The following is a 26,079-nucleotide window of genomic DNA, read 5'->3' as shown; positions in this document are numbered from 1 at the left end:
CCCTCTCTCCATCACACGGCGACTCACTGTTTTTTTTTTAAAGACATTTTTGTGTGATGGCGGAGGACAGCGAGTCCGCGGCCAGTCAGCAGAGCCTGGAGCTGGACGACCAGGACACCTGCGGGATCGACGGAGACAACGAGGAGGAGAATGAGCATCTGCAGGGGTGAGGACGGCCTGTCCACTCCGCCCAGGACACGCACTGGTCCGGGCTGCCTGTTTGTGGGCTCCCTGTTTATACGTATATAGATATACATGTGTGTGTGGGGGGGGGGATGGCTAGCTAGCGCAGTTAGCATCCAGCGTTAGCCGACGCAAACACACCCAGGCGCTTTGCCTCGGGGCCGTCACCTCCAGCCCGCATGTGTGTTGTTGTGAGACCCACGGGGGGGTCGTCAGCGGTGGGTCGATAAACACGTTAAACCTTCGGGGGGGCGGGGGGGGGTGACTCCAGCGCCCGGGCGGAGTGACATCATGACAGCTAGCCGCTAACACGAACCGTTAGCTCGCTAACGTTAGGCTAGCTCCGCTGTCAGTCGTTGCTATGGTAGCTAACGTTAGCATCTGCTGGTGTGTGTGTGTGTGTGTCTGTTCCTGTAACTTTGTGAGGACCATGTTAAGCAAATAGACCTTACAGAGGGCATATTTGCAAAGTGGGGACACTTTAACCGGTCCTCACTTGGTTTAAGGATTAAGTTTAGAAGAGGTTAGGTTAGGGTTTGGTATTTAGTTGGGATGGTTAGATTAAGGGGCTAGGGAATGCATTATGCTAATGAGTGTCCTCACTTAGATAGAAGTACACGTGTGTGTGTGTGTGTGGTCCAGGTATTACTCGTGTTGGGGTTTAAATCTGTTTACACAGTCACATTATAGGGACTTGCCTTCTGTATGGGGACAAAATTCAAGTCCCCATAATGTCCATCATTAAAGTTAAAGGTGAAAATTGTTTAATGGTTAAGTAACAGTTAAAGTTAGGTTAGGTTAGTCTCAACTCTCCAATAAATCAATGAATTACATTGATTATAATGTAGGCAATGACCTCTAAAGTCTGAGACATGTGTGAGATAAAGTTCTCATTGGAACTTTTTCTGGTTTATAGACCTACTTCGCTACTTTATTGTGATCAGTGGTCCTTGGCAATTTATCATTTCTTAGGTCCAGATTAAAGTTAGGGGTAAAGGGGATTTGAAATTGGGGTCAGTGTAATGCTGTTTAACAGATGTTGGGTGTGTTTGACATCTGCAGGAGTCCAGGGGGAGATTTGGGGGCCAAGAGGAAGAAGAAGAAGCAGAAGAGGAAGAAAGAGAAGCCGAGCTCGGGGGGAGCCAAGTCTGACTCTGCCTCTGACTCTCAGGAGATTAAGGTGACCAGAGTGAAAAATGCATACATAAATCCAAAATACACAACCCAGTCACTTGTAGTAGGTGAGATACAAAAAAAGAAGCTGAATAATAGTCCTTAAGCACATAATCAACACGCCAAGAAAACCCTTTTTCATCTCCATCATTGTGAATGGATCAATAAGGGTCGTTGAGCCTTGGCTTTATACACTGCTCCTGACCTACAGTGTGGTCTGCTGATGGGATGATACAGCCAAATGCTTAGTGATAGATGATAGTGATAGTGACTCAAGAATAAACAATTCCCAGGATTCATTCAAGACTGGAGAGCGAGCAGTAAAAATTATCCAATAATTAGGTGTTTTTGTCACATTTGAATTATTCAGGTCATGCTGTTTTGGGCCGTTTGATACTGTATACATACTGTACACATTCAGGGATGTGTTTGTGCTGTCTTCAAACCTAAGGGCCACGCCCAAGGCACATTTTCTCATGTGTATATGTCCCTTGTTCTACATGCAGAACCCTGGTTTACCCATTCAGAAGTTGCAGGACATCCAAAGAGCCATGGAGCTGCTGTCCTGCCAGGGTCCTGCAAAGAGCATCGACGAGGCAGCCAAGCACAAGTACCAGTTTTGGGACACTCAGCCTGTGCCAAAGCTAAGTAAGTACTGCAAGAGCCTTGTTTATTTATTAATGGAATTAAGTTTATTTGAAATATGCTGCCAGAATGTTATGTTTAAAGCTTTTTTTGCCATTTGATGAGCTCTTAATGGTCCAGTGATCATTAATCGTATACAGAATTAGTGCATTCAACATCTATGAGGGGCCATTTAGGGGATCAGTATCTTGCCCAAGGACACTTCGGCATGCAGGTGTGGATGACTGAGGGTCAAACCGCCGACCTTCTGTTTGGAGGACGACCGCTCGGCCACAGCCGCCCTTTTTATATCGCTTGTCAACAAACGGTTGCATAACAGCATTTAACAGGATGTATCAGGTTTAACAGCATTTCTATGCACTTGTGCCAACTCCTGGTTTTGGCTTGTCATATTCTTTGCTCTGTAAAGCCATTGTCCCAAAAACCTGTCAGTTGTGAAGTACAGTGGGGGTCCAGGCATGCTTAGTGATACTATGTTGAACTGTTACCATGACAACTATTGGTCAAAGAGTCAGGTCTATGCAGGAGAGCAATGATGTAGCTTGGTCCACATGAGCTCAACAGAAGAAATTTTTTATGAATGTCTGAGAGATTCTGTCATCTTTAATGTATAATAAAAACATACTTGATTTTGGTGTTGGTTCACGATCAGTGCTGCATTTGCTTTATGTATCTACAAGAAATTGCTCCATTGGAATCATGGTTGCTGATAGAGTAGTTTGATATCCCTCTGTGCTATTTTTGCAGACGAAGTTGTGACGAGTCATGGGCCGATTGAAGCTGACAAAGACAACATCAGACAGGAGCCATATTCCTTACCTCAAGGCTTCATGTGGGACACTCTGGATCTCAGCAATGCAGATGTGGTGAGTACAGTGTTTGTCTCAGACACTCAAACAATAAATGTATTTTTTGCAGAAGTGATGCACAAAATGAAATAACTGACTGGCTGTGTTTTTCCAGCTGAAAGAGCTGTACACACTGTTAAATGAAAACTATGTGGAGGACGATGACAACATGTTCAGATTTGATTACTCGCCAAACTTTCTCAAATGGTAAGCTTTCTCCTCAATTGTTCTAATGAGCTGCTCAAATACATACAAGTGTTCAACTGTCTGCTCTCCCACTAAGAATGTCCTCCCCTCTCAGGGCTCTGCGTCCACCTGGCTGGTTACCACAGTGGCATTGTGGAGTGAGAGTGTCCTCCAATAAGAAGCTTGTTGGCTTCATTAGTGCCATCCCTGCGGATATACGCATCTATGACATGTGAGCAACTGATCATACACATTGCGGAGCACTGTGCATTGAAAGAGTCAAAGAAAACTGTTCTACACTAATACATAATCCATCTCTGTGTTCCTCCAGGCTGAAAAGGATGGTAGAAATCAACTTCCTGTGTGTCCATAAGAAGCTGCGCTCAAAGCGTGTGGCTCCTGTGCTCATCAGAGAGATCACACGGAGAGTGAACTTGGAGGGAATATTTCAGGCAGTGTACACAGCAGGAGTGGTACTCCCGAAACCTGTGTCCACATGCAGGTAAACTGTACAGGATTCAGACATAAAACACCCAGGACTTGGTGTGAAAGAGTAAGTTATAAAGCTAATGCTCTTTAATTCCTTTTTTTCTGTACAGGTATTGGCATCGTTCTTTGAACCCCAGAAAACTTGTGGAAGTTAAATTCTCCCATCTGAGCAGAAACATGACCCTGCAAAGAACCATGAAACTCTACAGACTACCAGATGTAAACACTCCACACACCGTCACTCAGGGATCTCTCTTTATAACTCTTATGAACGGCAGGAACTTGTATCGACCTTTTCCTCTCACTCCCTGCTCCTCATACAGAGCATCAAAACCCCAGGTCTGCGGCTGATGGAGAGACGCGACATCCGCCAAGTCACCGAGCTGCTGCAGAAATACCTTCAGCGTTTCCAGCTAGCACCTTCTTTGGGGGAAGAGGAGGTCACTCACTGGCTTTTGCCACAGGACAACATAATTGACACATACGTAGTAGAGGTATGTGGAATCAGTTCAATCAAACCGACTAAGTGTTCATCTGTTGATTCCTCTGTGTTTAAACAGCTTCTGTGTCTGCCTCTCTTCTCAGGGTGCTGGTGGTGTTCTGACAGATTTCACAAGCTTCTACACTCTGCCCTCGACGGTGATGCATCATCCTCTCCATAGGACCCTGAAGGCAGCTTATTCTTTTTACAATGTTCATACACAAACTCCGCTACTGGACCTAATGAATGATGCACTGATCTTGGCCAAACTGGTAATGTTACTTTATATTAACGCTTTTCTCTTCAGCTGTTGCCATAGGATTGTTTTTAGAGTTAAAGTGTGACCTAGACGTTTACAAATATTATCTTGCTGAGTGATTCGTTATAACGTTGGGTTTGTCTTCTTCTGTGCGTTTAACAGAAAGGTTTTGATGTGTTCAATGCCTTGGATTTAATGGAGAATAAGGGGTTCCTGGAGAAGCTCAAGTTTGGCATAGGAGATGGAAATCTGCAGTATTACCTCTACAATTGGAAGTGTCCACCAATGGACCCTGATAAGGTCAGTTACATGGTTTGTCAACGATTGTCACCACATCAGGGATCAGTTGGCACATTCAGTTTTATAGACCTAAATGCTTATACTGCGTAAAATGTAGGTTATTTTTTCAAACCCACAAAAGCTTGTTTGTGGCTTTCATGCAGGTCTATGAAAGCCACAAACTATATTGTATACTATATACTATACAAATATTGTACAGAAAATGGACAATATGAGGGGGGCTGATTTAGGAGTATTATATTAATAATGCACACCTGTATTTCATGTGGTATTTTTTAAATTTCTTATTCATTTGTACTGGGTTACACCAGCTATTCGAATATGTTAAGTATAAACATTTCTCTCAGTTTCCGGTTTGAATCTTTCCTTTGTTCTTAGGAACTTGTATCTAGTTTCAAACCAGAGACTCAGTGATTCCGTTTCAACCATTTAAACATAACAATTGTAAAGTAATGTGTCAATCTGCTGTCGAATAACTCTGCTGGTGATAAATATCTGATCAAGGTAACTTAACGACAGTACTAGTGGAATTTGGGTGAAGAGTAAGGTAGTTTCCTTTTTGGATCATCATGTTTTAATTTAGTGATGTAGAAGATTTCCCCTTGGCTGATGTAACCAGCTCAACACTGTTTCTATTCTTTTTGTCAAGACTGCTGAACCTCTTGTGTTTCAGGTTGGCCTCGTCCTTCAGTAGCACGTGTCCTCACGGCGGCTACAAAAAATACGGATTGAGAGGTTTTCTGTGACCTCTGGCTTCTCCTTACCTGGACATACAGGTAGCCCAAGCTAGACAATGAAAACTACAACAGTCAAACCAACCTGGTGACCGGGCGGCGGTGCACCCGGCACTTGTGTCATCGAGAACATTCTCAGTTCCCCCGGAGCTGAAAACTCTTAAATCATCAACATCCTGAATGTGAAGTCATGCTATGCCTGAGATACTCATACAGTACAACGCTCCTGACACCAACGCTCACATTTCAAAACACATCAGTTTGACATTCAAGAGGATGCCTTGACATTTGTGAGTCTTTGTTTAGCTCTTCCTCAGCAGACACTTTGTTACAAGGTACGGACGTGTTGTTTCATTTCATTGAGGGAAAACGTGTAAATCAGGGATGGGGAACCTTTTTTCTATCAGGGGCCATTTTAGTTTTTAAAACATCCTTGGAGGGCCACAGTAAAGTATTGTTTATTATTGACACATTTATCACACCAGGGCTCCTGACTAAGTTTTGGTTGCACTGGTGCGCCTAACTTTTTCATTTCGGTGCACCCAAAATTTTCACTGCGCCCTTTGGTACAACAATAAAACACCTTTTAAACCTTTCCTTGGCAATTCAAATACACATTGGTAATATCTGACCTAGGGCTTGGTAGTGCCACTGATTTCCCAAATCGATTGGATATTCGATCACAAGGTCTCGATTTGATTCGATTATGCAACTGTGCAAGGAAACCTCTAACTTGGTGCATTATTAAAAATATTGACATTAGGTTGTGTTGTATTTGGTTACTATTCCGGCGTTTCCTTGAGGACAGGGTGCGGTGTGTGTGTGGCCGCGTCGCTCTTCACAACAAACAGTTATGTGAGTGTGTGAGTGTCAGCTCGGCCTCGCTCCCTTATTTAGAGGATACGACTCGATCCAATACACAGACACACCAGCTAAATGTTAGTGCGACCAAGGACACCATTGTCAAACCGCCCTTCACCGATTTTGTTCATGTATATATGAATTGCCTCGCAGGCCGCACGTTCCCCACCCCTGATGTAAATGATAATCGGCAAGTAAACTTAACTTTTCTAATTGTGTTCAAGTCCAAACGATTAGTTATTGTATACCAACAGCAGCTGAACATGTGTTCTCATATCAGTGTGGTCGGAAGGATCTCTGCTGGTTGTGTCATGGCCACAGTAGAGTTAGAAATTCTGAGATGATTCTTTGATAAGAGAAACATCTCTTCCCTTTTTTTCACCTCAAACATTCATACCTTTAAATCACAAATATAGAGAACAAGGAAGGACTTATCCAGCTGGTGCATTAATCTACATGTTTTTGTTGAAAATATATAGTCACCTGTACATTTAGAGTCAGATCATATTTAATCCTGTAGTGTGCTTTTGGGGTGTGGGAGGGCTGATCCAAAGTATTTTTCCTCTTAAGTAGTGTAGATGTCACTGGGTTTGTTCGGTCAATTAAGGTTTAAGGGGTTTTGATGAAGAATGTATTGCATCAACGAAGCACAATTTTTCAGTTCTTAAACCAGAAGGAGGTTCCTTTTAAGGGTCAGGGTGCCCAGATTTCAAACTGATGAGTTGCAGAACAGAGTGTCAACTTTGTTATTTCATTTAATTTAAGGATTTAAGCTGTTTTCACATTATAAACCTGTTTCTAGAGATTCCATTGATCAATGTCAGTGGTGGGCTGTCCAGTTAGCAAGGCTGCTGAATAAGTAACTGTTTCTATACAAACTAAGAGGTGCTCAGCAGGGCAATAAAACATTGGGCAGGAAACACACATAACTAGAATGGCATTCAGTAGGGCAAAGGCCTCCCCCAAGGCCCAACAGTCCCCTTATAAAGCCACATTTAAATTCCCTAGATCCAGTCATTATCTGGAACTGCACCAATCAGTCCTATAAATATGCCCAAGTTTTTCCATCCGGGTCCATGTTCTAGTTCCTGAGTAATTAATGAAAATGTTGTTTTTAAAATGCACTTTCTCTAAACATTACAGAAAATCCTGGATCTGCCACAAAATGTAAAAGGTTCTTTCTTTGCTCCCGTCCCATCCTTCCACTAAGTTATGTGGAAGTTTGTTCGGTAGTAAAATATAGTATAATAAATAAAGAGGCAACAACTTAACCACAGTGGCAGAGGTATAAAAAAAACAAACACCAGTTTAACAACATTCAAGTGATATTGACTTTTCAAGTTCTACTAAAACGTTTTCAAAATGGTCACCTTTCTCTCTAGAGGCAGTTTTATATCGTGGGAATTGTGCATGTGCTTTGACATAGTGCATGTTCTCAGCTAAGTCCCATTTAAAACCGTCAGTTTTATTTTTAGTCATTGTCGCACAGGCCGCTTGCAAAGCATTTATCACTTCCTACTTTAAATAGCCTGTTGCAAAGCAAAAAAAAACTTGTCCCTGTAAAATTGCAGAACACTACGGTCGTAAGCATTTCTGAACAGATTCTCATTCAAACTCTGGAGAATTTAGCACAACTCTCATACGGTCTGAAGTAATTTCCAACAGCATGCTGAATCAACTGAAGCCTGTGTCAGTAACCGCGTCAATTTGAAATGTGAGCATTTCCTGGTTTTCCAGTCTGCGTTCTTATTGACTTCTCTCAGATTTGTTTTTAATGGTACTGTATTTTGTGTGTCTGAAAAATATACTGTAGGTTATTTTTTTAGTGTGTTGTGCAGCTACTTGCGTGAAACAGTTCTGATATTTATAATTGTACTTTGCAAAAGTGTCTTAAGACGTCATTATTCTTTTTCTTTCCAGTATTTCCCTAAGAATTCCAGTGAAACGGTTGATTTCAGACGTGTCCCTCCACTCACGCTGTGGTGGTTTCCTCAAAAAGGGTTTAAATGTTTTTAAACGGTCTTTTCTTTGTTCCTTTTGTTCGATGTTCCTGTTCCCGTGGCTCTGTGTAACTGAAGAGGTAAAGGCTGCTGCAATCTTCGTCATTGATTTTTCTCTATGTGATGTAGTTTCCTTCTCATCCCTTTATAAATTAGCAAGAAAAGAACAACTGATGGACAGTGTTCAACGATTTTTTCTTTTGACCATTGAAAGGTTGAACGAGTTACATTCACACAGACAGAAGCTACCAGGTTAACTGAACCAGTGAAACCAGTAGCTGAGTGGACAGTGTGCCTCATGGATGTTGGTTGTCACAGATGTGTTGCCTGCAGCTGTTTGAATGAACTTTGAGCATGAGTCAGTTTTGCTGCCGTGTTGATTTTAGAGTTGATGTTACTTAGCTACACCCTTTAGTGAGAACTCAACCTGAAGTACCTGCCTTATTTAAAAAAACAATGATTTCTGTTTATTTTTTATTTTAAGTTTTTGGGATGGGCTGGGGGGGATGGGTATGTACTTTTGAACCGACATACAGCTTTCTCTAACTGAAGAACAATATTTTTATTCAGATCCATCGTAAGCTGTGATAAAGCTGAAGAACATGTACCAGCATCATATAAGACATGACCCCATGCAAATAACAATCTGTTCCAACACGCGTCGGCTATACCAGCATGGATGTTTGATTGAATAAACACACTTTGAAAAAGGTACACGAGTGGTGCATGTCTGTGGTTTATTATGGTCTGATCATTACACAAACTGCAAACTGGTGAGGATGAGACATGTTTAATTCCGTTTTTATTACATTCATCAAAAACCCAAACATCGCACATTGCCAGTTGTTTAAATTCATCATTACCAACATATTTAAATGTTCTATGTTTTTTCTGTTAAATATCACATTTTGACAAACGAAATTTAAAAAGGACCATTACACATTTTAACTAAGTCACTGATTGATATAAACTGCAGTTCATCCTCCAAACCATAGTGTATGAGAGGTTGTCTTGACATCAGTCTATACTGCTACGGGTCCCAATTCATGTCAGTGCAGCAAGAATATTGTTTTACTTTTTTATGAAAGGTTCCAACAACTCATGGAGAAGCTGTAATGGACGATCTATGACAAAGAAAGTTTCAAGTCTTGGTGAGCTGATTTACAAAATATACTGAGGGATTATAAAGTAATTGCTGAATGGATGAAATTTGGAAAACAACAGTGAATCCCAACACATGGGAGTCAGCAGGGTACTCAAGATAAATCTAATGAATAACATGGTAACATAATAAAACGTTGGATATCTCCACCTCTCAAAGTCTCTTAAGATTAAATGATCTTAAAAAGGAAAAAATAAATCCGTCCCATATCCAAGAACTAACCTGTGACCAGACGTCACCAGGACGAAAACGTTGGGAGCCTCTGGGCTAAAACACAGGAGAGGTCCAAAAATATTCAGACAGATGTTCTCTTTAGTTTGACAGTCTACTTTTTTTTCTTTTTCTTTGCAGGATTAGCAACAACTCTCTTCACTTTGAGCGGCTGCAGAGTCCAGGAGGAGGGAGACTCTGTCACCGCCTCAGTCTCACTCTCCAGTTTTCTTTTCTGGCCTCCCTTCTCTCCAGCCTCCGCCTCATCCTCCATGTCTGCAGGGTCGTCGGGTGTCACAGCGGCTGCACCACCCAGTGGAGCTGCACCCGGTAGCCAGGCAATGCTCAGTGAAGGCACTCTGGGTTTAATGGCATCAACGGTGTCGGTGAAGATGTCCTCGTCACAGGAGGCACAGCGTCTGAATCCCAGTGCCAGGACACTTTTCAGCCCCAGCGGCTCCGACACGCTCTGGCTCAGACGGGGAACCTGGCACGCCGGCACTCCTCGCGTCGCACTCAGCGGGATCAGGTGACTGGTCATGTGATTGGGTTTGACGGACTTACACACCAACACCAATCTGAGCTCATTTCTCTCCAGAGCCTTGGTGACCTCGTTGATGCCAATGGCCAGCTGTCGTCGGGCCGCCACATCTGTCCAGCCGTTTTTAGGAGAATCCTGCACCTGGGCGACGGGCTCCGGTGTTGCGGCAGCAGCGACAGGCTCCGGTGTTTCGGCAGCAGCGACAGGTTCCGGTGTTGCGGCAGCAGCAGCAGCAGATTCCTGCTCCTTCTTCTTCTTCTTCCATGGGCGAAAGATTTTCACCTCTTTCTTCTCAAGGCCCATGGAGAAGAGTTTGTCCTTCAGGGTCTGCAGGATGAACTGCATGTCCTCTTGGGGGAGTGGGCTCCATGTTGGGGTGAAGGGTGAGGCGAGGGAGGTCTTACCAGGAGGCGGCCTTTTGATTTTCCCCAGCTTCTTTTGAGTGGCCATTTCTGCTTTGACAAGCACAATCTGCTGGTGAAAAAATGCAGAGAAAGCATGGAGATCAATTCAACTGTAGTACAAAAATACAAATGGTCAGTCTCAAGATTTATTTTTCTCCATTTATTGATGTCCTCTGGAAAAAGCTGACTATTTTTTTGTGATTCAGTACCTTGATCAACAGAAGTACAATTTTAAGGTACTGTTATGTACAGTATGTATTCCCCTGTGTTACATAACATTTCACATTTTCAGATAATCAATGAAGGATGTTTTATTTCATTAGATGAGATCAGCCCCATATCAACCAGCTTCAACGTTTAAGTGATATTGTGATCAATGTAATAAACATCTCAGATATTAATTAATCAAACTGTATTTTTAAAACACATTTGATTCAGGCTAGTGAAGTTCAAAGTTCTTCACAGTTGACTGATGAGCCGATAAGAGTAAACATTAAAAAATACTTGATACTACAACTTAGTCAGTCGGTGTACAATTAATCCCTTGACATTTGGTATTTTAAATATAATTAAATATATTTTAGACTATAAGAAATGTAAATACATGAAACTGTTGAATTTTGTACGTACTTCAACGTTTCAATGTAAAGAGAAACATCTGCGTGCTTCTGTTGATCCCAGTTTATCCACAATAAACACCGTCAACTCGTAATGTTTCCATCCACTGATCCAACACGTGTCACCATTAAAACATGAAGAACACAGGACGTCACTTTACCTGGATGTTAACGCAGTGGAATCCCTGTTAAACAGAATCACGTCTTCACCAGCGACAACATGGGAGAACCACTGCGCGCCGCCATATTGTTTGAATATAAAAAACTTTATTTACAAAGAACAGAGAGCGGCGACTAGCGTTCAAACGGCAGTAGTACATTTAAACATTCACAGTTAGAAACGTCTACAGTTATGTTTTAAAACAAGGGGTCCAAATCAATCAATCAATCAATCAATCAATGTTTATTTCTATAGCCCATATTCACAAATCACAATTTGTCTCATAGGGCTTTAACAAGGTATTACATTATATATCTACAGGAGAAAAGTGCCTGTCTAAATTCCCCAGATGCTCTCTTCTCCTTCTTAACAGTACCAAAGGTCAGGTTGTAGATAAAGGAGCAACCAACAGTTTATTGTATCGTCTACATGTAGGGACTTTCATATCTAACTCAAATACTCCAGACAGAGAGGCACCAACTTCAACTCTCACCAACTTCAACTCTTTTGTGTATTTTACCAGTGGCAAGACGAAAGGACACAATGTGGTTTAGTTCACTATCCAATAGGATGCGAACACCTACATGTAATAAAGAGAGTGACAGCAATTCCAGCCATTCATGGATGTGCTGTTAGAATGTTAGTGAAGCAAGTAGAGGGAGATACATGTTGATGCTGTGGGAGACATCTTCAGACTTTGGGATGACAATTGCTCATGTTGCTCTGTAAGTGTTTTGTTGTGGCAATTTCTACAATCCCACCTTGACAACGAGGAAACAAGATTCAATTCTTTTACAGTATTGTCACACTTTAATGCTCAAGCCTGGTGCATACGACAAAGGTTAGTTTGTAATATACTCACCGATGGGAAGCAGTTCTTTGTCTTTATACATTTGGCTCACCCCTCCCACTCTGGATTGGGTTGTGACAAAGTCAAAGGTTGGGATCTTCTGATGACATGAAACAACAATGCCTTAGTTAAAGCAATCAGGCCGAGATTCATTCAGTAGTACAGGATACAGCATGATCAAGGTTGCATTGTATGAGATTCAATCATGATCAACCAAAGGGGAAATAAACATGATGATATTGTGGTCAAATGTTAAATTTCCCTTACAGTTTGCATGTTGTTTCACCTTCAATTCTCCTTGATGCATCAAGTCTCCATTAAAACCTTCTACATAAGACATCAGCTTCTGCCTGAGTTCTAACTTCCTTAAGAATCACAATTTGTGCACGGTAGTAAAATTCAAGGGACTTTGCAGATGACTGACAATATCATATAATATAATATAAAATAATATAATATCACAATGAATAAGAATCATTTGCTGCTACTACTAAACACAAATAAAAACAAAGCCATCGATAAGTATAAGTGGAAATATTCCCTTCAAAAGAAAAACTTTATCCTCATGTGTCACATCCACTTTATAACTGGATTATTTTTGGATATAACTCACAAATCAAGCATTTTAATATAGTGTTGAAAAATGTAGACATGATTCGGGGTTGTAAGCTAATGTCAGATCAAGTTAGACAGCTGCAGCAGAGAGACACGTGCTGTATGTGGACTGTGTGTCAGGGTCACTGAGTGTGTGTGTGTGTGTGTGTGTGTGTGTGTGTGTGTGTGTGTGTGTGTGTGTGTGTGTGTGTGTGTGTGTGTGTGTGTGTGTGAGTGTGTGTGTGAGAGTGTGTGTGTCAGTGAAAGGGGCAGTGTGTGAGTGAGAGGGACAGGCAGCCAATCAGCTGCTGCGCTGCTCCCGGCTCCCTCCTCCTCTGCTGCTCTGCAACCACAGCTGCGCTAAGACTTCAACGACCGAACACGTTCATCTCATCCAGCTCCTGCACCAGCGAACATGTCTCACCAGGTAACTTACACCTTCTGCATCTATCACCGTATCAGAGCGATCGGGTTCATCGTCATCGCTAGGGGAGGAGAAGCGGTTGTAACGGTCGGGGTGTTCTGGCCCTCTGCTGTGCATGCTGTCATCCATCTTTGAATGTGTGTCAAAAACCAGCTCTTAACAGCTTCCTCCTCTAGATCTGAGTCTGTCTGGTGCAACTGAACAAATAGGAAAAAGAATTAGATAATATTGTGATGCAGGATTAGGAATCTGTGGGAACCTGGCTCTAACTGATGAAAAAAATACTTGACCAAGCCCTGAAATATCCATCCTGACTAATAGTTTAGGTTTAGCTCTTTGCTTCAGAAAAAACATTCATATGCAGGAAGTGCACCGGGTTCAGAGGGGTTCCTCCTGTGCAAAGTCCAGAAGGATCTGTTGTGCAAGGCAATTAGGCCAAGTTGATTATTCAAACGGGAACAAAGCCCTGGACTGTTAATAAAAGCCCATTGTTTGTCTCCAGATAGTGCAACAATACATCTCCCGGGCTCCACCCACCATGAATAGAAAACCAGGCTCGGATTTCTTAATCAGTTTGTAACTAATTAATATGCACATTCTCATATTATGTGATTGCTATACACTCACACTGCAGCAAATTACTTATAGCCTGGGTCAGAAATAGCAGAAACTCTGTTTAAATTCTCATCAGGTTCCAAGAATCTCTGAGAAACACAAAGAGTGACTTGTCTGTGTCTCTTGTGATGTCTGTGACCCGCAGGCTGAGTTTGAGCAGATGGCCGAGGACGTGAAGAAGGTGAAGACGAAGCCCTCCGACCAGGAGCTGCTGGACCTGTATGGTCTTTATAAGCAGTCGACGGTTGGAGACGTCAACATCGGTATGACCCGCTGCAAAAAAAACAGATTCACCTTCATGCAACATGCTCCCTGAATTCTGAATGTTTCCTCCTCTCTGTGTGATTTCACCACGTTGTAGATCAACCAGGAATGTTTGACATGAAAGGCAAAGCCAAGTGGAACGCCTGGAACTCCAGGAAAGGTAAAAAGTAAAAGTTGTCACTGGGAATTACTGTGTTATTGTGAAACTGAAACACAATCTTACGTGATGCCTGTGTAGTATCACTATCACATTTTCACGTTCACCTGTTCATTAGATATGTGAAGCCTGACGCCCAAACTGGAGAATCAGTTGTCGTTGTTGTCGTGAAGATGCTGTTGATGAGTTTATGTAAAACAGGGGTCACCAACCTTTTTTAGACTGAGAGCTACTTCGAAGGTACTGAGTAGTACGAAGGGCTACTTGTTTCCAGTGGTGGGAAGTAATAAAGTAGAAATACTTTGTTACTGTACTTAAGTAGATTTTTCACATATCTGTACTTTACTTGAGTATTTATTTTCCTGACGACTTTTAACTCGCTACATTTGAGCACAAATATCTGTACTTTCTACTTCTTACATTCTCAAAACTGGCTCGTTACTTGAGCAGCGGAGGTTGGCGTAACGTGCACCTTTACACACGGCGCACCTCTCTCTCGCTCTCTTGCTCCTGCAGGAGCTTGGTTCAGTCTTTATTATTAGGGCCAGAGCACTGACAGACGTGAGGCCCTATTGAAATTGTAAGGATTATTATTCAGGCAAATGAATTTGGATTTTGAGGGCCTTTATTAGGTGACTTTACATAATTTTTTGAAGGTATTCCTTTTTCGATTCACATTCGTTTTCCCTTTCCTGCTTCGTGTCAACATCTGCACATAAATACATAGCTCGAAGCAGCAAGTGGTTAACTTTTCTTAAAGAAAATATTGGAAGTATTTGGTTTAAACAAAAACTGTTTTTAAATAGACTATCATTGGTTGGCCGTGTCTACTTAGTCTTACATGTCCAAGTCCAACAAAACAAACAGATTTAAAACAAGTCGAGATGGAAAAACAAACAACACAACCAATTATATAAGCAAACGCAAAAACAACTTTCAGCCAACACAACCAAAAACAAACACTGTGTCGTGGACTACTGCATATTCACGCACACAATTCAGGTTTTTTAATGGACCTCGCCAAATGGAACCCTGGGTAATCAGGCCCAGTTTTCCACTCACTATAATGCCAATATAATTTTTGCAAAGATATTAAATATCTATATATTGCCAATTCCAATCCTTAGTCGCCCTTTGTGCTGACTCAACACAACTTAGAAGCTGTTGAGTCTTTATATATATATTGTACAAACTGGCTAATGTGTACAACTTCAAGCAGGGTTGTGTCTTCACTTTGTCGTCCCTACAGGCAAGATACCCTACAGGTGTATTGTCACCCTGCTGGAAACAAATGCAAACACAAACACAGGCCCATTCAGTGAAGATAGTCTAATGATAAATAAACAGGCTTACATGTAGATGAGAGGACAAGCTGGCGGCAGGTATACAGGCAGGTAAACATCCAGGCAGTTACACAATACAGCTAATAGACACAAAAGGTTCATTTGGTCTATTAGTGTTCTTAGGTAGATCAAGAGGCACTTGTTTATTCTGTTGTGTTGATTCTTTGTTGTCGCTAGAAGTTCAGATGCACTTGTCCAATACTACTTTAACCTCAGCATCTCGGGTTCAAAATTTGTAAAATTATACAATACATATATAGTGTTGTTATAATTTTTCAGTCAGTTGAAATAAATCCTGAACTGAACAATTTTGGGTTGTTTGTCTGTATAGGACTACTATAAAAAGCACTTAGCATTTTTAATTTTGGTACTTGTACTTTTACTTTTGATACTTAAGTACATTTCAACATCAGATACTTTTGATACTTAAGTACATTTAATATGAGCAACTCTAAGACTTTTACTCAAGTCATTTTTTGACAGGTGACTTTTACTTTTACCGAAGTCACTTTCAGGTAAGATATCTGTACTTTTACTCAAGTATGGCTTTCAAGTACTTTATACACCACTGCTTGTTTGATACAAACGTCCTGAATAACAGAGTTGCACAGATCACCTTTTAATATTATTAATAATATATGTGAAGAGACTGTCTGATCAAGTTAATGTTAATTATTCCTCGAAATAATTATTAACAATGATTGTAGGAAACAGATATATTAATACATGCAACATTTATTTCTGTTAAACTGTTTCAACTTTGCTTAAATTCAACTTAATTGAAGTACTTTTGGTGACATTTATCACTACATGCCTCCATCAGTCTGTTCTTTTTCAAAACTTTGTTACAAGATGATAAAGCTCAACCAAAAATAACACATGCATATGACTGGGGTGTAATGTTTCTAAGTGTCTTCTTCATTTTTTGGGTCTCATACTGTCAGCTGCCAGAGTTTTCAGACCTAAAATCCATATAAGTCTCTCCTCATGCACAGGGAGCCGCTGCAGAGGAGCTGAAGCCGCGGGCTGCTGACCACTGGCTACGGCGAAAGAGCGATTTGTTTACTGCTCCGCCGTTAAAGATATGCAGACGTCAAAACATTAGTTCGGCTATAATATTAGTTGCGCCTCACATTTCCTCCTAACGGTCGCGCGCCCCACACAGTTTGAGAATCACTGCTCTGAGCGAATGATTGGGGGCGGAGCCCCGGGGCCTTGTGTGTGCTGTCTGGACACACACACACACACACACACATATCCCCCTCCCGGTCGCGCGCCCTAGCTGTTTGAGAATCACTGGCATAGAGTGAGATGGCGGTTTGACTATTTTTTTAATTTCAAATTTAATTATTTTTTCGTTTTTTAAAAAAAATTTTTTTAATTTTTTTTTTTTTTTTTTAAATTTAGAGCATGCCTTGCGGGCGACTCGCGGGGTCCCAGCGGGCAACCAGGTGCCCGCGGGCTTTTATTAACAGTCCAGGGCACCGTGTTGGTGACCCCTGATGTAAAATGTATCACATTTTCAAATTCATCGAACGGTTGTTGAGACATTTTGCAAAAACCATAAATGTAAATGGAATGTCAGGGGATGACGGGGCTGAAATCATCATCTGGAGATATTCCATTTCTGCACCAAATTATGTTCCAATCCGTCCATTGGAAGTTGAGATATTTCCTAGACTCAATTTAACATTGACACACTGGTTGCGCCAAAGGAAAAGTTGGCACCACCAACATCTGTATCAGATTTGAGGGCAGTCAATGTCACAGCCATAGACTTTATGTAAAGATGCACCATGCGTCTCCACTTCCTCCTGTTGTACAAAAATAAAGCCAAATCTCCTGAATACGGGTGCGGCCATCTTGCACTCTTGACGTAATTTGGAGTTTATCCTGGAGCTCTGAGCTAAAAAGTGATATGTAATATGTTTGTAATATATCTGTATTCACTCACTCTTTCAGGAATGTCCAAGGACGATGCCATGTCAGCCTACATCACCAACGCAAAGGCAATCATCAGCAAATAAGGGATGTAAAACTGAAGAGGCAGAACTAATGCAAACAACAAATACTAACTCCAGTACTAAAACAATACTGATGCCTACATAACAAGTAGCCTTCTGCTGTCAGAGGCCAACTTCATACAGGATAATGTGAAATTTTAGATATTTTCTTTTTTTTTCATCTTGACATGTTGTTTGTGTTTATTTAGGTTAACTGAAAAACATCTATGCATCCTCTGAGAATAAAACGTTAACCTTTCTTATTAAAATTGCTGTTTACCTACATTATGTTGTTTACACGTATAATCCACATGTGCATGGCAATATTTCGCAAACTTGTGCTCTTTGATATGTAACCTGATAACACCAAAAGCTGTGACGTGTCAACATTGTTAACTGCACAAGTTTGTAAATTAAATCTCTTTCTCCACTGTTTAGATTTCTGTTATTTGTTCTTCTTTTCTGTTGGGAATTTGTCTGTCCTTTATAATATGTGAAAATACCTTTGGTCCCATATGGGAATGTCAACCCTCTCATTCCAAACCTTGAGTATTAATCTGTTTCTGTAAAAGCCGCTGATTAACTGGGAAGGCTTACACAACATTTATGACCCTGGCTGCTGAGATAAGCTCTAAATCAACCACATCAGCCCCACTGAAGTTTTCCACAGAACAAGGACTCATGTCATTGACAATATTTTGTTTGTAATGTAATTACATTTGGGCCTTAAAGTATTATTTTAACACTCAAATGTGTTATTGACCATAAAATGGATATGATGATGGATAGATAGTTAGATAGACAGATAACTTTATTACTGTGTTAGATAAGCAATAACGTATATCACACAAACAAAGAAAGATAGATAGACAGACAGACAGACAGACAGACAGACAGACAGACAGACAGACAGACAGACAGACAGACAGACAGACAGACAGACAGACAGACAGACAGACAGACAGACAGACAGACAGACAGACAGAGACAGACAGACAGACAGACAGACAGACAGACAGATAGATAGATACATAGATAGATCGATGATAGATAGATAGATAGATAGATAGATAGATAGATAGATAGATAGATAGATAGATAGATAGATAGATAGATAGATAGATAGATAGATAGATAGATAGATAGATAGATAGATAGATAGATAGATTTATGTAAGTAACTTTATTGCTGTGTTAAGTAGAAATCCCATTTATCACACAAAACATAAACATACAGGCACAGGTAAAAGATACAGTGTATTTTAATACTATAATTATATCTATAAATGTCAACTCTGAATTTAATATATGAATTATTAACTTAACTGTCTGACAGTGATCACAATGACATTTCTCAGTCTCTGCACACTGACCTCGTGGTTTCCATCACAACGCCGGGGCAGTCCTCGGCGCATGCGCAGTGCCTGCGGCGTGCTGGCAGCGGGACAGAGGTTCACTGGGGGAAAGGTGAAGCGAGGCTCCTCCGCTGCTGGTCCGGGGAACAACACCAGTGTGTGTGCTGGGAGTCGATGCTGGGATCTGCAGGCACTGGGACCTGGACGAGGTGAGCTGCGTCCGACGGACAGAAATGTCGTTAAATCGATTTAAACACCCACGTTCGTGTTGTTGTTGTTGTTATGGTAGCATTAGCAGTTAGCTTACACACAGCAACATCCTTGACGTGAGCTAACTCAGTGGAAACCGTTAGGAACTTCTGAAGTAATGAGAGGATGGAAACACCGAGTTAACAAGTGTGTTTATCTGTTAATCTGAGCACGGATCAGACAAGTTTAACCAACAGTTCAGAGAGTTTTCTGGTCTTAAATACGAGTTAATAACTGGATATATGACCAATATCAATTTTGTACAATATAACTGATTATAAAACAGTGTCAGTGTTTATTCCCATGCTAAACAGACAGGGTGGACACGGTTAAATCCAGGTTCTTCACTGCTCCTGCTCCTGTTTCCTCTGTGGGATCAGCCCAACCTCAGACAAAGTAGCTTCATCTGTAGCATTGCTCTTGTTTTAAAGCAGCTGCAGCTATCAGTGGTCATCAGTCCGGATTCATCTGTCAGTTATTGTGCTAGTAGCAGGTGTTAGATCCTTTGTTTGGTCAGGAATCTCTGTTAAACACCACCAGAAGCCAACGTCAAGTCTTAAACTGGCTTGTTTTTGTTCGACTCAAATGTTTTAAACCAGCAGGTGGTTCATGTTCGGAGATGTAAATATTTAAGGGACTGAAACCAGTGACATCAACTGACTATTTGATTTACAAATGAACATAAAGGTCAATCATTTGCTCGTTCCAGCTTCTCATATAAGAAGATTTACAGCTTCCCTTTATGGTTCATAATAGGAAACTGTACATTGATTTAAAAGAGGAAACACACCAAGGCGTGCTTGCTGTAGGAACATTTAAAAGCCTTTATTAGTGTGGCTAATGCATGAATGATCAGGTTGACTAACTACATTAGCATTACATAGCCCCGCTGATAAAAGCTTTTACATTTTTCCATCGCAGAAGTGCCTTGGTTTATTTCCTATTTGTTAACTCTATACATAACTATATAATATATACTGCGTTTCTTTGGAGTCTCTTGATGTAAACAATTATGGCCAATTGCAAACAGATTGACCAGAATTAACACTTACACATGTTCCATTTGAAAATGTTAATAAAACAGTATTAATTACACATACATGTGTTGTTTATGTACAAAGAAATTATCAGTATATTGTCTGAAGAATTCTCAAATTAAGATCCTGCAAACTGCAACTGAATCGTACTCTGTCAAACCAGTGAGACAAACTCGCATCAAACTGATGTTTCAGCTTCAGACAGTCAACATTTATTTGTTTTACAGGGAGAAGAAATGGCTAATCTGTTGTCAGAGTCTTTGCCAGAGCGGACCTTCCAGTACCAGAGCGTCCTGCCTCCCCTGCCTGTACCAACACTAGAGAGCAGCCTTTCCATGTACCTGGATGCTGGTAGGGTTGTAGCTCGGTGCAAGGGGCTGGGCCTCAGTAACAACTTACAAAGAAAACTGTAAATATTTACTCAAATGATTTCTGCACGTAAATAACAAAAAAACTGGGCTGTGGTATCGATTTGTTGGTGGCTGTGCTCCTTTGTTGGTATAACTTTCATAAGCAGAAAAGAGCTACATTCACATGATTGGTTAAAAGTAGTCGTGATTTAATCCACCCAAGATTGTTTAGGTTGATCACAGTAAATATTTCTTCATCTTGAAATAGTTATGTTTTAATAATTTAATCTTTTTAATTAAAAGCATATCTTTTAAGACTGTTACTTTGCCCTCTAGCCTTTAAAACCGTATCTTATCTGTGGCTTTGAACTCACCCCTAAAGGTATAGACCTATTGCTATGACAAAATCTTGTTTCACCAACTTTGAACTCTTCTGGACATTAGTGGAAAACGAGATCTTGTATATTGTTGAATGGACGCGTTAATGTTTTAATTAAAATGTAACATGGCATTTATCAACATACTGTTCCTCAGCTCTTTGCGTCTGTCTCCCTAGATTTATATTTCTCAACATAATCCAAATTTCGTAGTAGTTTAACTCTGATTATATTATTATCATCATATGCAGGTGTTGATGTTATAATTTGCATATGATTGTGTGATTCATATTAACTGTCTAGAAAATTACAGTTTCTACCACAGAAGATGCTCAATGTTCCCAGTGACCAGAAGCTGTTTATTGAATGATTCACGGACTGGTTTTCTGTTGCCAACAGTTCATCCATTTGCTTCTGAGAAAGAGTTTAAGGCGACTGTGGACATTGTGAGGAAATTCCAAGAGGGTGTTGGTAAAGAGCTGCACCAGAAACTACTGCAGAGAGCCAGGACCAAGAAGAACTGGGTACGTGAATCAACTGTAAAGGTCTTGGTCATACACATTTCCTCTTTTATCCTAGGGATTGACTGACTGTGTTTTTATTCACCAGTTGGAAGAATGGTGGTTAGACGCAGCGTACCTGGAGGTCCGCATCCCCTCTCAGCTGAATGTGAACTTCGGAGGCCCGGCGCCGTACCTCGAGCACTGGTGGCCTCCTGCAGAGGGAGTTTACCTGCAGAGGGCCAGTATAAGCACCTGGCACGCACTACAGTACTGGGACCTGATCCGCACGTAAGACATCACCTCACACTTCAACAAGCCGGGTTTTTGTGGTTTGATCTACATGAATACATGTCGTCATGTAAATATGTAATTTTGATTTCTTTTCTCTTCCTGCATGTTTCAGCGAGAAGCTGGCTCCTCAGAAAGTTGGAAAATCGGCTTTAGATATGGATCAGTTCCGAATGCTGTTCTGCACCTGCAAAGTGCCCGGAGAAAAGAAGGACACCATCCGTAACTACTTCAAGACAGGTACAATAAACATGGCTGTTATCTTTAACCTTTAGCACACCTGCATAAACATATTTAAATAACACATTTCTTCAGCTTACATACTTCTGTTGTGTAATGGTCATTTTCTGTTGTGTCACAGAGCGTGAGGGTCCGTGCCCCTCCCACTTGGTAGTGATGTGTCGTGGACGGATCTTCACATTTGACGCACTTTGTGATGGACAAATCCTCACTCCTCCAGAACTTCTCAGGTAGTTAGTACACGATTGTGTAGATAATACACAAGAAAACCCAAATTTGAAACCTAGTACACAAATATGAAATCTGGTACCCAATAGAACAAACTTAAACTAACTAATTAGACAACTAAGGACACCAACCTTACAGTTGCTCCAGGAGGAAAACAATGGGAGCCTCACATCTTGGTAACATCTCTTTATCCACTCGTATCTCCACAAGTCTTGGCTCTAATAGCACATTTAAATAAATATGTAAATGAGAGATGTTTTATTTTCTTGCTCGCTCAAGCATCATGAGAGCAGTTGCTTATGACAGCTTGCCGTGTCTGTGACTCTTTACTATTATTGTTAACATGATACTCCGCAAACAATCTATTAAAAAGATCATAGTGGGTGTTGAAGGTAATTTGAGAGCAGGACAAGAAAGCATAATTATCATGATGGAAAGGCGCACCGGTTGAAAGCTGCCTTGTTATACTTTGTGTGCGTGTGAACCTGTGCAGGCAGCTGAGATACGTGAAGGAACGCTGTGAGGGAGAGCCAGAGGGAGACGGAGTCGCTGTTCTCACCTCAGAGGAGAGGACTCGCTGGGCGAAGGTGAGGCTGCTTCAGAGACATCTTGGTGAATAAGGTGTAACACAGATTGTAAAAAAGTAGAAGTCACGAACAGCTCTGTCAACATTTATCTGTTTACTGTCTCCACAGGCCAGGGAGCATCTAATAAGCATTGATCCGCACAATAACACCATCCTGGAAACCATTCAGAGCAGCCTGTTCATCATATCTCTGGACGAAACCAAACCCTACTCAACTCCAGAGAATTACACTAATGTACTGGCTGCACACATGCTGAATTATTTATAACTCTACCATGTGACCTTGTTTAAATCATGTTCTGTCCACAGGAATAAAGCAACATGTCTAATTTTGTGACTTGAACACAGGTGACCCAGGAAGCACTTAAAGGAGACCCCACAATCCGCTGGGGAGACAAGTCGTACAATTCAATCGTCTTCTCAGACGGCACTTTTGGATCAACCTGTGATGTGAGTTTGTATGTGTAATGGCTGGAGAGATTGTAAACTAAATGTGATTACTAGTACAGTAAGGGGTAAAGCTGATAATGCTAATTTTGTTCACTACATCGTGATGTGAAATGATAAATAGCTCAAATGAAATTGTTTTGCAGCATGCCCCATACGATGCCATGGTTCTGGTGTCTCTGTGTTGGTATGTGGACCAACAAATCAACGCTACAGAAGGCGAATGGAAGGTAAACGTCTCCATTTGCTTCTTTTGTTTCTGAACATAAAGTAAAATAGTTTAATTTTAACTGTATTCTTCCACTTCTCACTCATTGATTATGTCTTATGCTTTGAAGGGCTCAGACGCAGTCAGGTCCATGCCCCTTGCTGAGGAGATGGTTTTTACTGTGGACGAGAGAGTCCTCAGTGACATCAGCCAGGCCAAACAGCAATACCTGGAGACTGTGAGTTGATAGTAAAATGACTTTTGTATAGTTAGAGGTGTTTGTGTACTGTCTCACTCACTGTCTCACTCTCTCTGGTTTTATAGGCACAGGACCTGCAGATCGTGTGTTACGCCTTCACTGCATTTGGAAAAGCAGCCATCAAACAGAAGAAGCTTCATCCTGACACCTTTGTTCAACTGGCGATGCAGTTGGCCTATTACAGGATGCACAAAAGGTGTGGACCCGGTAATGTGCTCATGCTTTTAGTGATATTTAAAGTGAAGTAAGTAAGTGCATGTCTCTTCTTCGCCCTCTCAGGCCCGGTAGTTGCTATGAGACAGCAATGACCCGCAAGTTCTACCACGGCAGGACGGAGACGATGAGACCCTGCACCCAGGAGGCTGTGAACTGGTGTCAAGCCATGTTAGACCCCTCATGTGATGTGAGTGTGTGTGTGTGTGTGTGTGTGTCTGGCAAAATCTCACAAAGTACACAGGTGGCCTCAGTCTTTGCTTATTTAACATCATCATTTCCCCCTCAGGTTAATGCCAAGAGGAAAGCTATGCTGCTGGCCTTCAATCGACACAACAAGCTAATGGCTGAGGCCCAGAATGGAAATGGTCAGTTTTTGTGACATTAACAGGCTCATGAGCTTTCAGAGCAGGTCTCGAAATAATTTTCCTTTTCTCATCACTTTGTGTGAATTCAAATGATGGTGATTACAAATCAGAAAATAATTAGAAAGTGAGCATAAAGAAGAGTTAAATCAAAGGAAAGATCACAAGTGCAGTAAAACTGGATTCACAGATGATATACAGCAACTTGTCTAATTAGGTGTTGTACAATGTTCCTCATACAGGAAGTATCACCAGTGAATGAATAACTGCCCGATTGAGTGTTTGACCACTAGCTGCGCCATAGAGAAAACTTTTTACTTGTTTGTTTTTAATATCATCCCTTTTTATATTTCTTGACATTGTTTCCAGGTTTCGACAGGCATCTGTTCGGCCTGTATCTTATAGCTAAAGAGGAGGGACGTCCCACCCCAGAGCTCTTCATGGATCCCCTCTACACAACGAGGTACAGGCTCTTCTCAGTGAACTGCTCAAACCCCCCCACTACATTTCAGCTCACTGTGACATTAAATGACAGATGTAGAAGCTCAAGGATCTCAACCCTTTTAGATATACTGTATGTTGATAAGGATCGTTAGGTCTCTGCTGGTCTGTAACTGGGTTGTGTTCGTGTCTGCAGTGGTGGTGGTGGTAACTTTGTGCTGTCGTCCAGTCTGGTGGGCTACACCACAATTCTGGGGGCTGTGGCTCCCATGGTGCACCACGGCTACGGCTTCTTTTACCGCATCAGAGACGACAGGTAAGCAGACAGGACATAAATATGTTTTCATTAAAACGGTTCCTTTGTGTGGAAATTTAAGTTGATGTAATTCCGATGATCTTTTTTCGCCATCAGCTAAAATAAATGCTTCAAAAAGCAGTAACGTTTTTATTATCCTGTTGATCTCTTTATGGAAGTTTGGCTAATGTATTGGTTTTGGTAATTACTCTTGAATATCAGCATCACCCCCAACAATCTATATCTGTTGGGCTCTAGTTCTTTGTCCTTTTTGGATGAAGACAACATCTCTGCAGCTGTGATTTAATCCATGCTCTCTCTCTTCCCTAAAGGATTGTGATCTCCATCTCAGCTTGGAACTCTTACCGCCAAACAGACGCTTCGACCCTTTTTAACCACTTCACCAGCTACCTGCACCAGATGCTTCACCTGGCCACCACATCTCAGCTTTAAAGACACATAAGTGCTGAGCTGAAGCTGATTTACACATTTGCCTTTTACCTCTGTGTCTCAGTGTGAGCATCAATGCACATTCGGTTCACAAACCTTCAGCTAATATCCAGATAGCAAGCCGATCAATGCAAGACACGGAATCACTGAATCACTAGTTACCTCTAGGGGATTTTTTACTAATATCACAAATTATGTTTTCTATTTCTTTTTGGGCGATTCATTTAGTGAAATTGTTCTTCCAGGTGTATATATATTTTTAGTATTACTCTTGTACATTTTAGAATATTTAAATGTTGATGAATCCATTTTTAAGCCAAGCTGATGATGGTGGAACTCAGTGGCGAACGATTCAACAGAAACTGAAGCTCTTCTACACAGAACTGTGAAAAATAACTGCTGCTTTCACTCTTAGGCCTTGGAATCTGTTGTGATAATGATGTACTAAAGGGCATTCCAATAAACCAATAAAAAATAAACATGAAAGAAATTTTAACAAAACAATTGTTCTAGGTTTGTTTGTCTTAGTTAGGATTAGTCTTCCAATGGAAATCCACAGAAATATGTAACAAATCCTCTATTAAACAAGGGAATAAAAAGTTATCAGTAATCAGCAAATATCCTTTGTGTTATTTTGCCCCCCAAGTGGTAATTTGGAGGCATATAATTTTGTTTTCAGCTAAAGA

The 26,079-nt window shown here is 41.1% G+C and overlaps 3 protein-coding genes across 7 annotated transcripts; 2 read left to right on the top strand and 1 right to left on the bottom strand.

The window, feature by feature from the left end:
- The first annotated feature begins 56 nt into the window (after nt 1-56).
- Nucleotides 57-8,684, top strand: nmt2 (N-myristoyltransferase 2). The gene is made up of 12 exons (XM_061082022.1): nt 57-166; nt 1,246-1,363; nt 1,863-2,004; nt 2,749-2,867; nt 2,965-3,056; nt 3,151-3,267; nt 3,367-3,537; nt 3,635-3,743; nt 3,848-4,018; nt 4,110-4,277; nt 4,427-4,564; nt 5,238-8,684. The coding sequence occupies exons 1-12, from the start codon at nt 57-59 to the stop codon at nt 5,256-5,258; spliced, it is 1,476 nt and encodes a 491-aa protein (XP_060938005.1). The 3' UTR covers nt 5,259-8,684.
- Nucleotides 8,685-8,873: 189 nt separating this feature from the next.
- rpp38 (ribonuclease P/MRP 38 subunit) lies at nt 8,874-12,169 on the bottom strand. 3 transcript variants are annotated; one of them, XM_061082021.1, is made up of 2 exons: nt 12,116-12,169; nt 8,874-10,543 (listed from the first exon to the last, which is right to left on the bottom strand). In XM_061082021.1, exon 2 carries the CDS (start codon nt 10,520-10,522, stop codon nt 9,647-9,649), a length of 876 nt encoding a protein of 291 aa, XP_060938004.1. In that variant the 5' UTR covers nt 10,523-10,543; nt 12,116-12,169; the 3' UTR covers nt 8,874-9,646. The 3 variants fall into 3 exon arrangements, with proteins under 3 accessions (XP_060938004.1, XP_060938003.1, XP_060938002.1); XM_061082020.1 differs by lacking the exon at nt 12,116-12,169 and adding an exon at nt 11,255-11,322 and having other exon boundaries at nt 8,874-10,546; XM_061082019.1 differs by lacking the exon at nt 12,116-12,169 and adding an exon at nt 11,255-11,322.
- An 837-nt stretch (nt 12,170-13,006) lies between these two features.
- LOC133013930 (acyl-CoA-binding protein homolog) lies at nt 13,007-26,003 on the top strand. 3 transcript variants are annotated; one of them, XM_061081012.1, is made up of 18 exons: nt 13,007-13,124; nt 13,882-13,999; nt 14,098-14,160; nt 21,270-21,394; nt 21,480-21,661; nt 21,777-21,901; nt 22,023-22,131; nt 22,623-22,716; nt 22,825-22,950; nt 23,064-23,165; nt 23,309-23,392; nt 23,501-23,608; nt 23,695-23,825; nt 23,909-24,032; nt 24,132-24,210; nt 24,577-24,670; nt 24,845-24,964; nt 25,276-26,003. In XM_061081012.1, exons 1-18 carry the CDS (start codon nt 13,113-13,115, stop codon nt 25,394-25,396), a joined length of 1,917 nt encoding a protein of 638 aa, XP_060936995.1. In that variant the 5' UTR covers nt 13,007-13,112; the 3' UTR covers nt 25,397-26,003. The 3 variants fall into 3 exon arrangements, with proteins under 3 accessions (XP_060936995.1, XP_060936994.1, XP_060936993.1); XM_061081010.1 differs by lacking the exons at nt 13,007-13,124; nt 13,882-13,999; nt 14,098-14,160 and adding exons at nt 18,965-19,066; nt 20,371-20,494; XM_061081011.1 differs by lacking the exons at nt 21,270-21,394; nt 21,480-21,661; nt 21,777-21,901; ... (10 more) ...; nt 24,845-24,964; nt 25,276-26,003 and adding an exon at nt 17,463-17,940 and having other exon boundaries at nt 13,031-13,124.
- Nucleotides 26,004-26,079: the final 76 nt, after the last annotated feature.

Source organism: Limanda limanda, chromosome 11 (genome assembly GCF_963576545.1).
Source record: "Limanda limanda chromosome 11, fLimLim1.1, whole genome shotgun sequence".
NCBI lineage: Eukaryota > Metazoa > Chordata > Actinopteri > Pleuronectiformes > Pleuronectidae > Limanda > Limanda limanda.
This window is presented reverse-complemented; position numbering and strand designations above follow the sequence as displayed.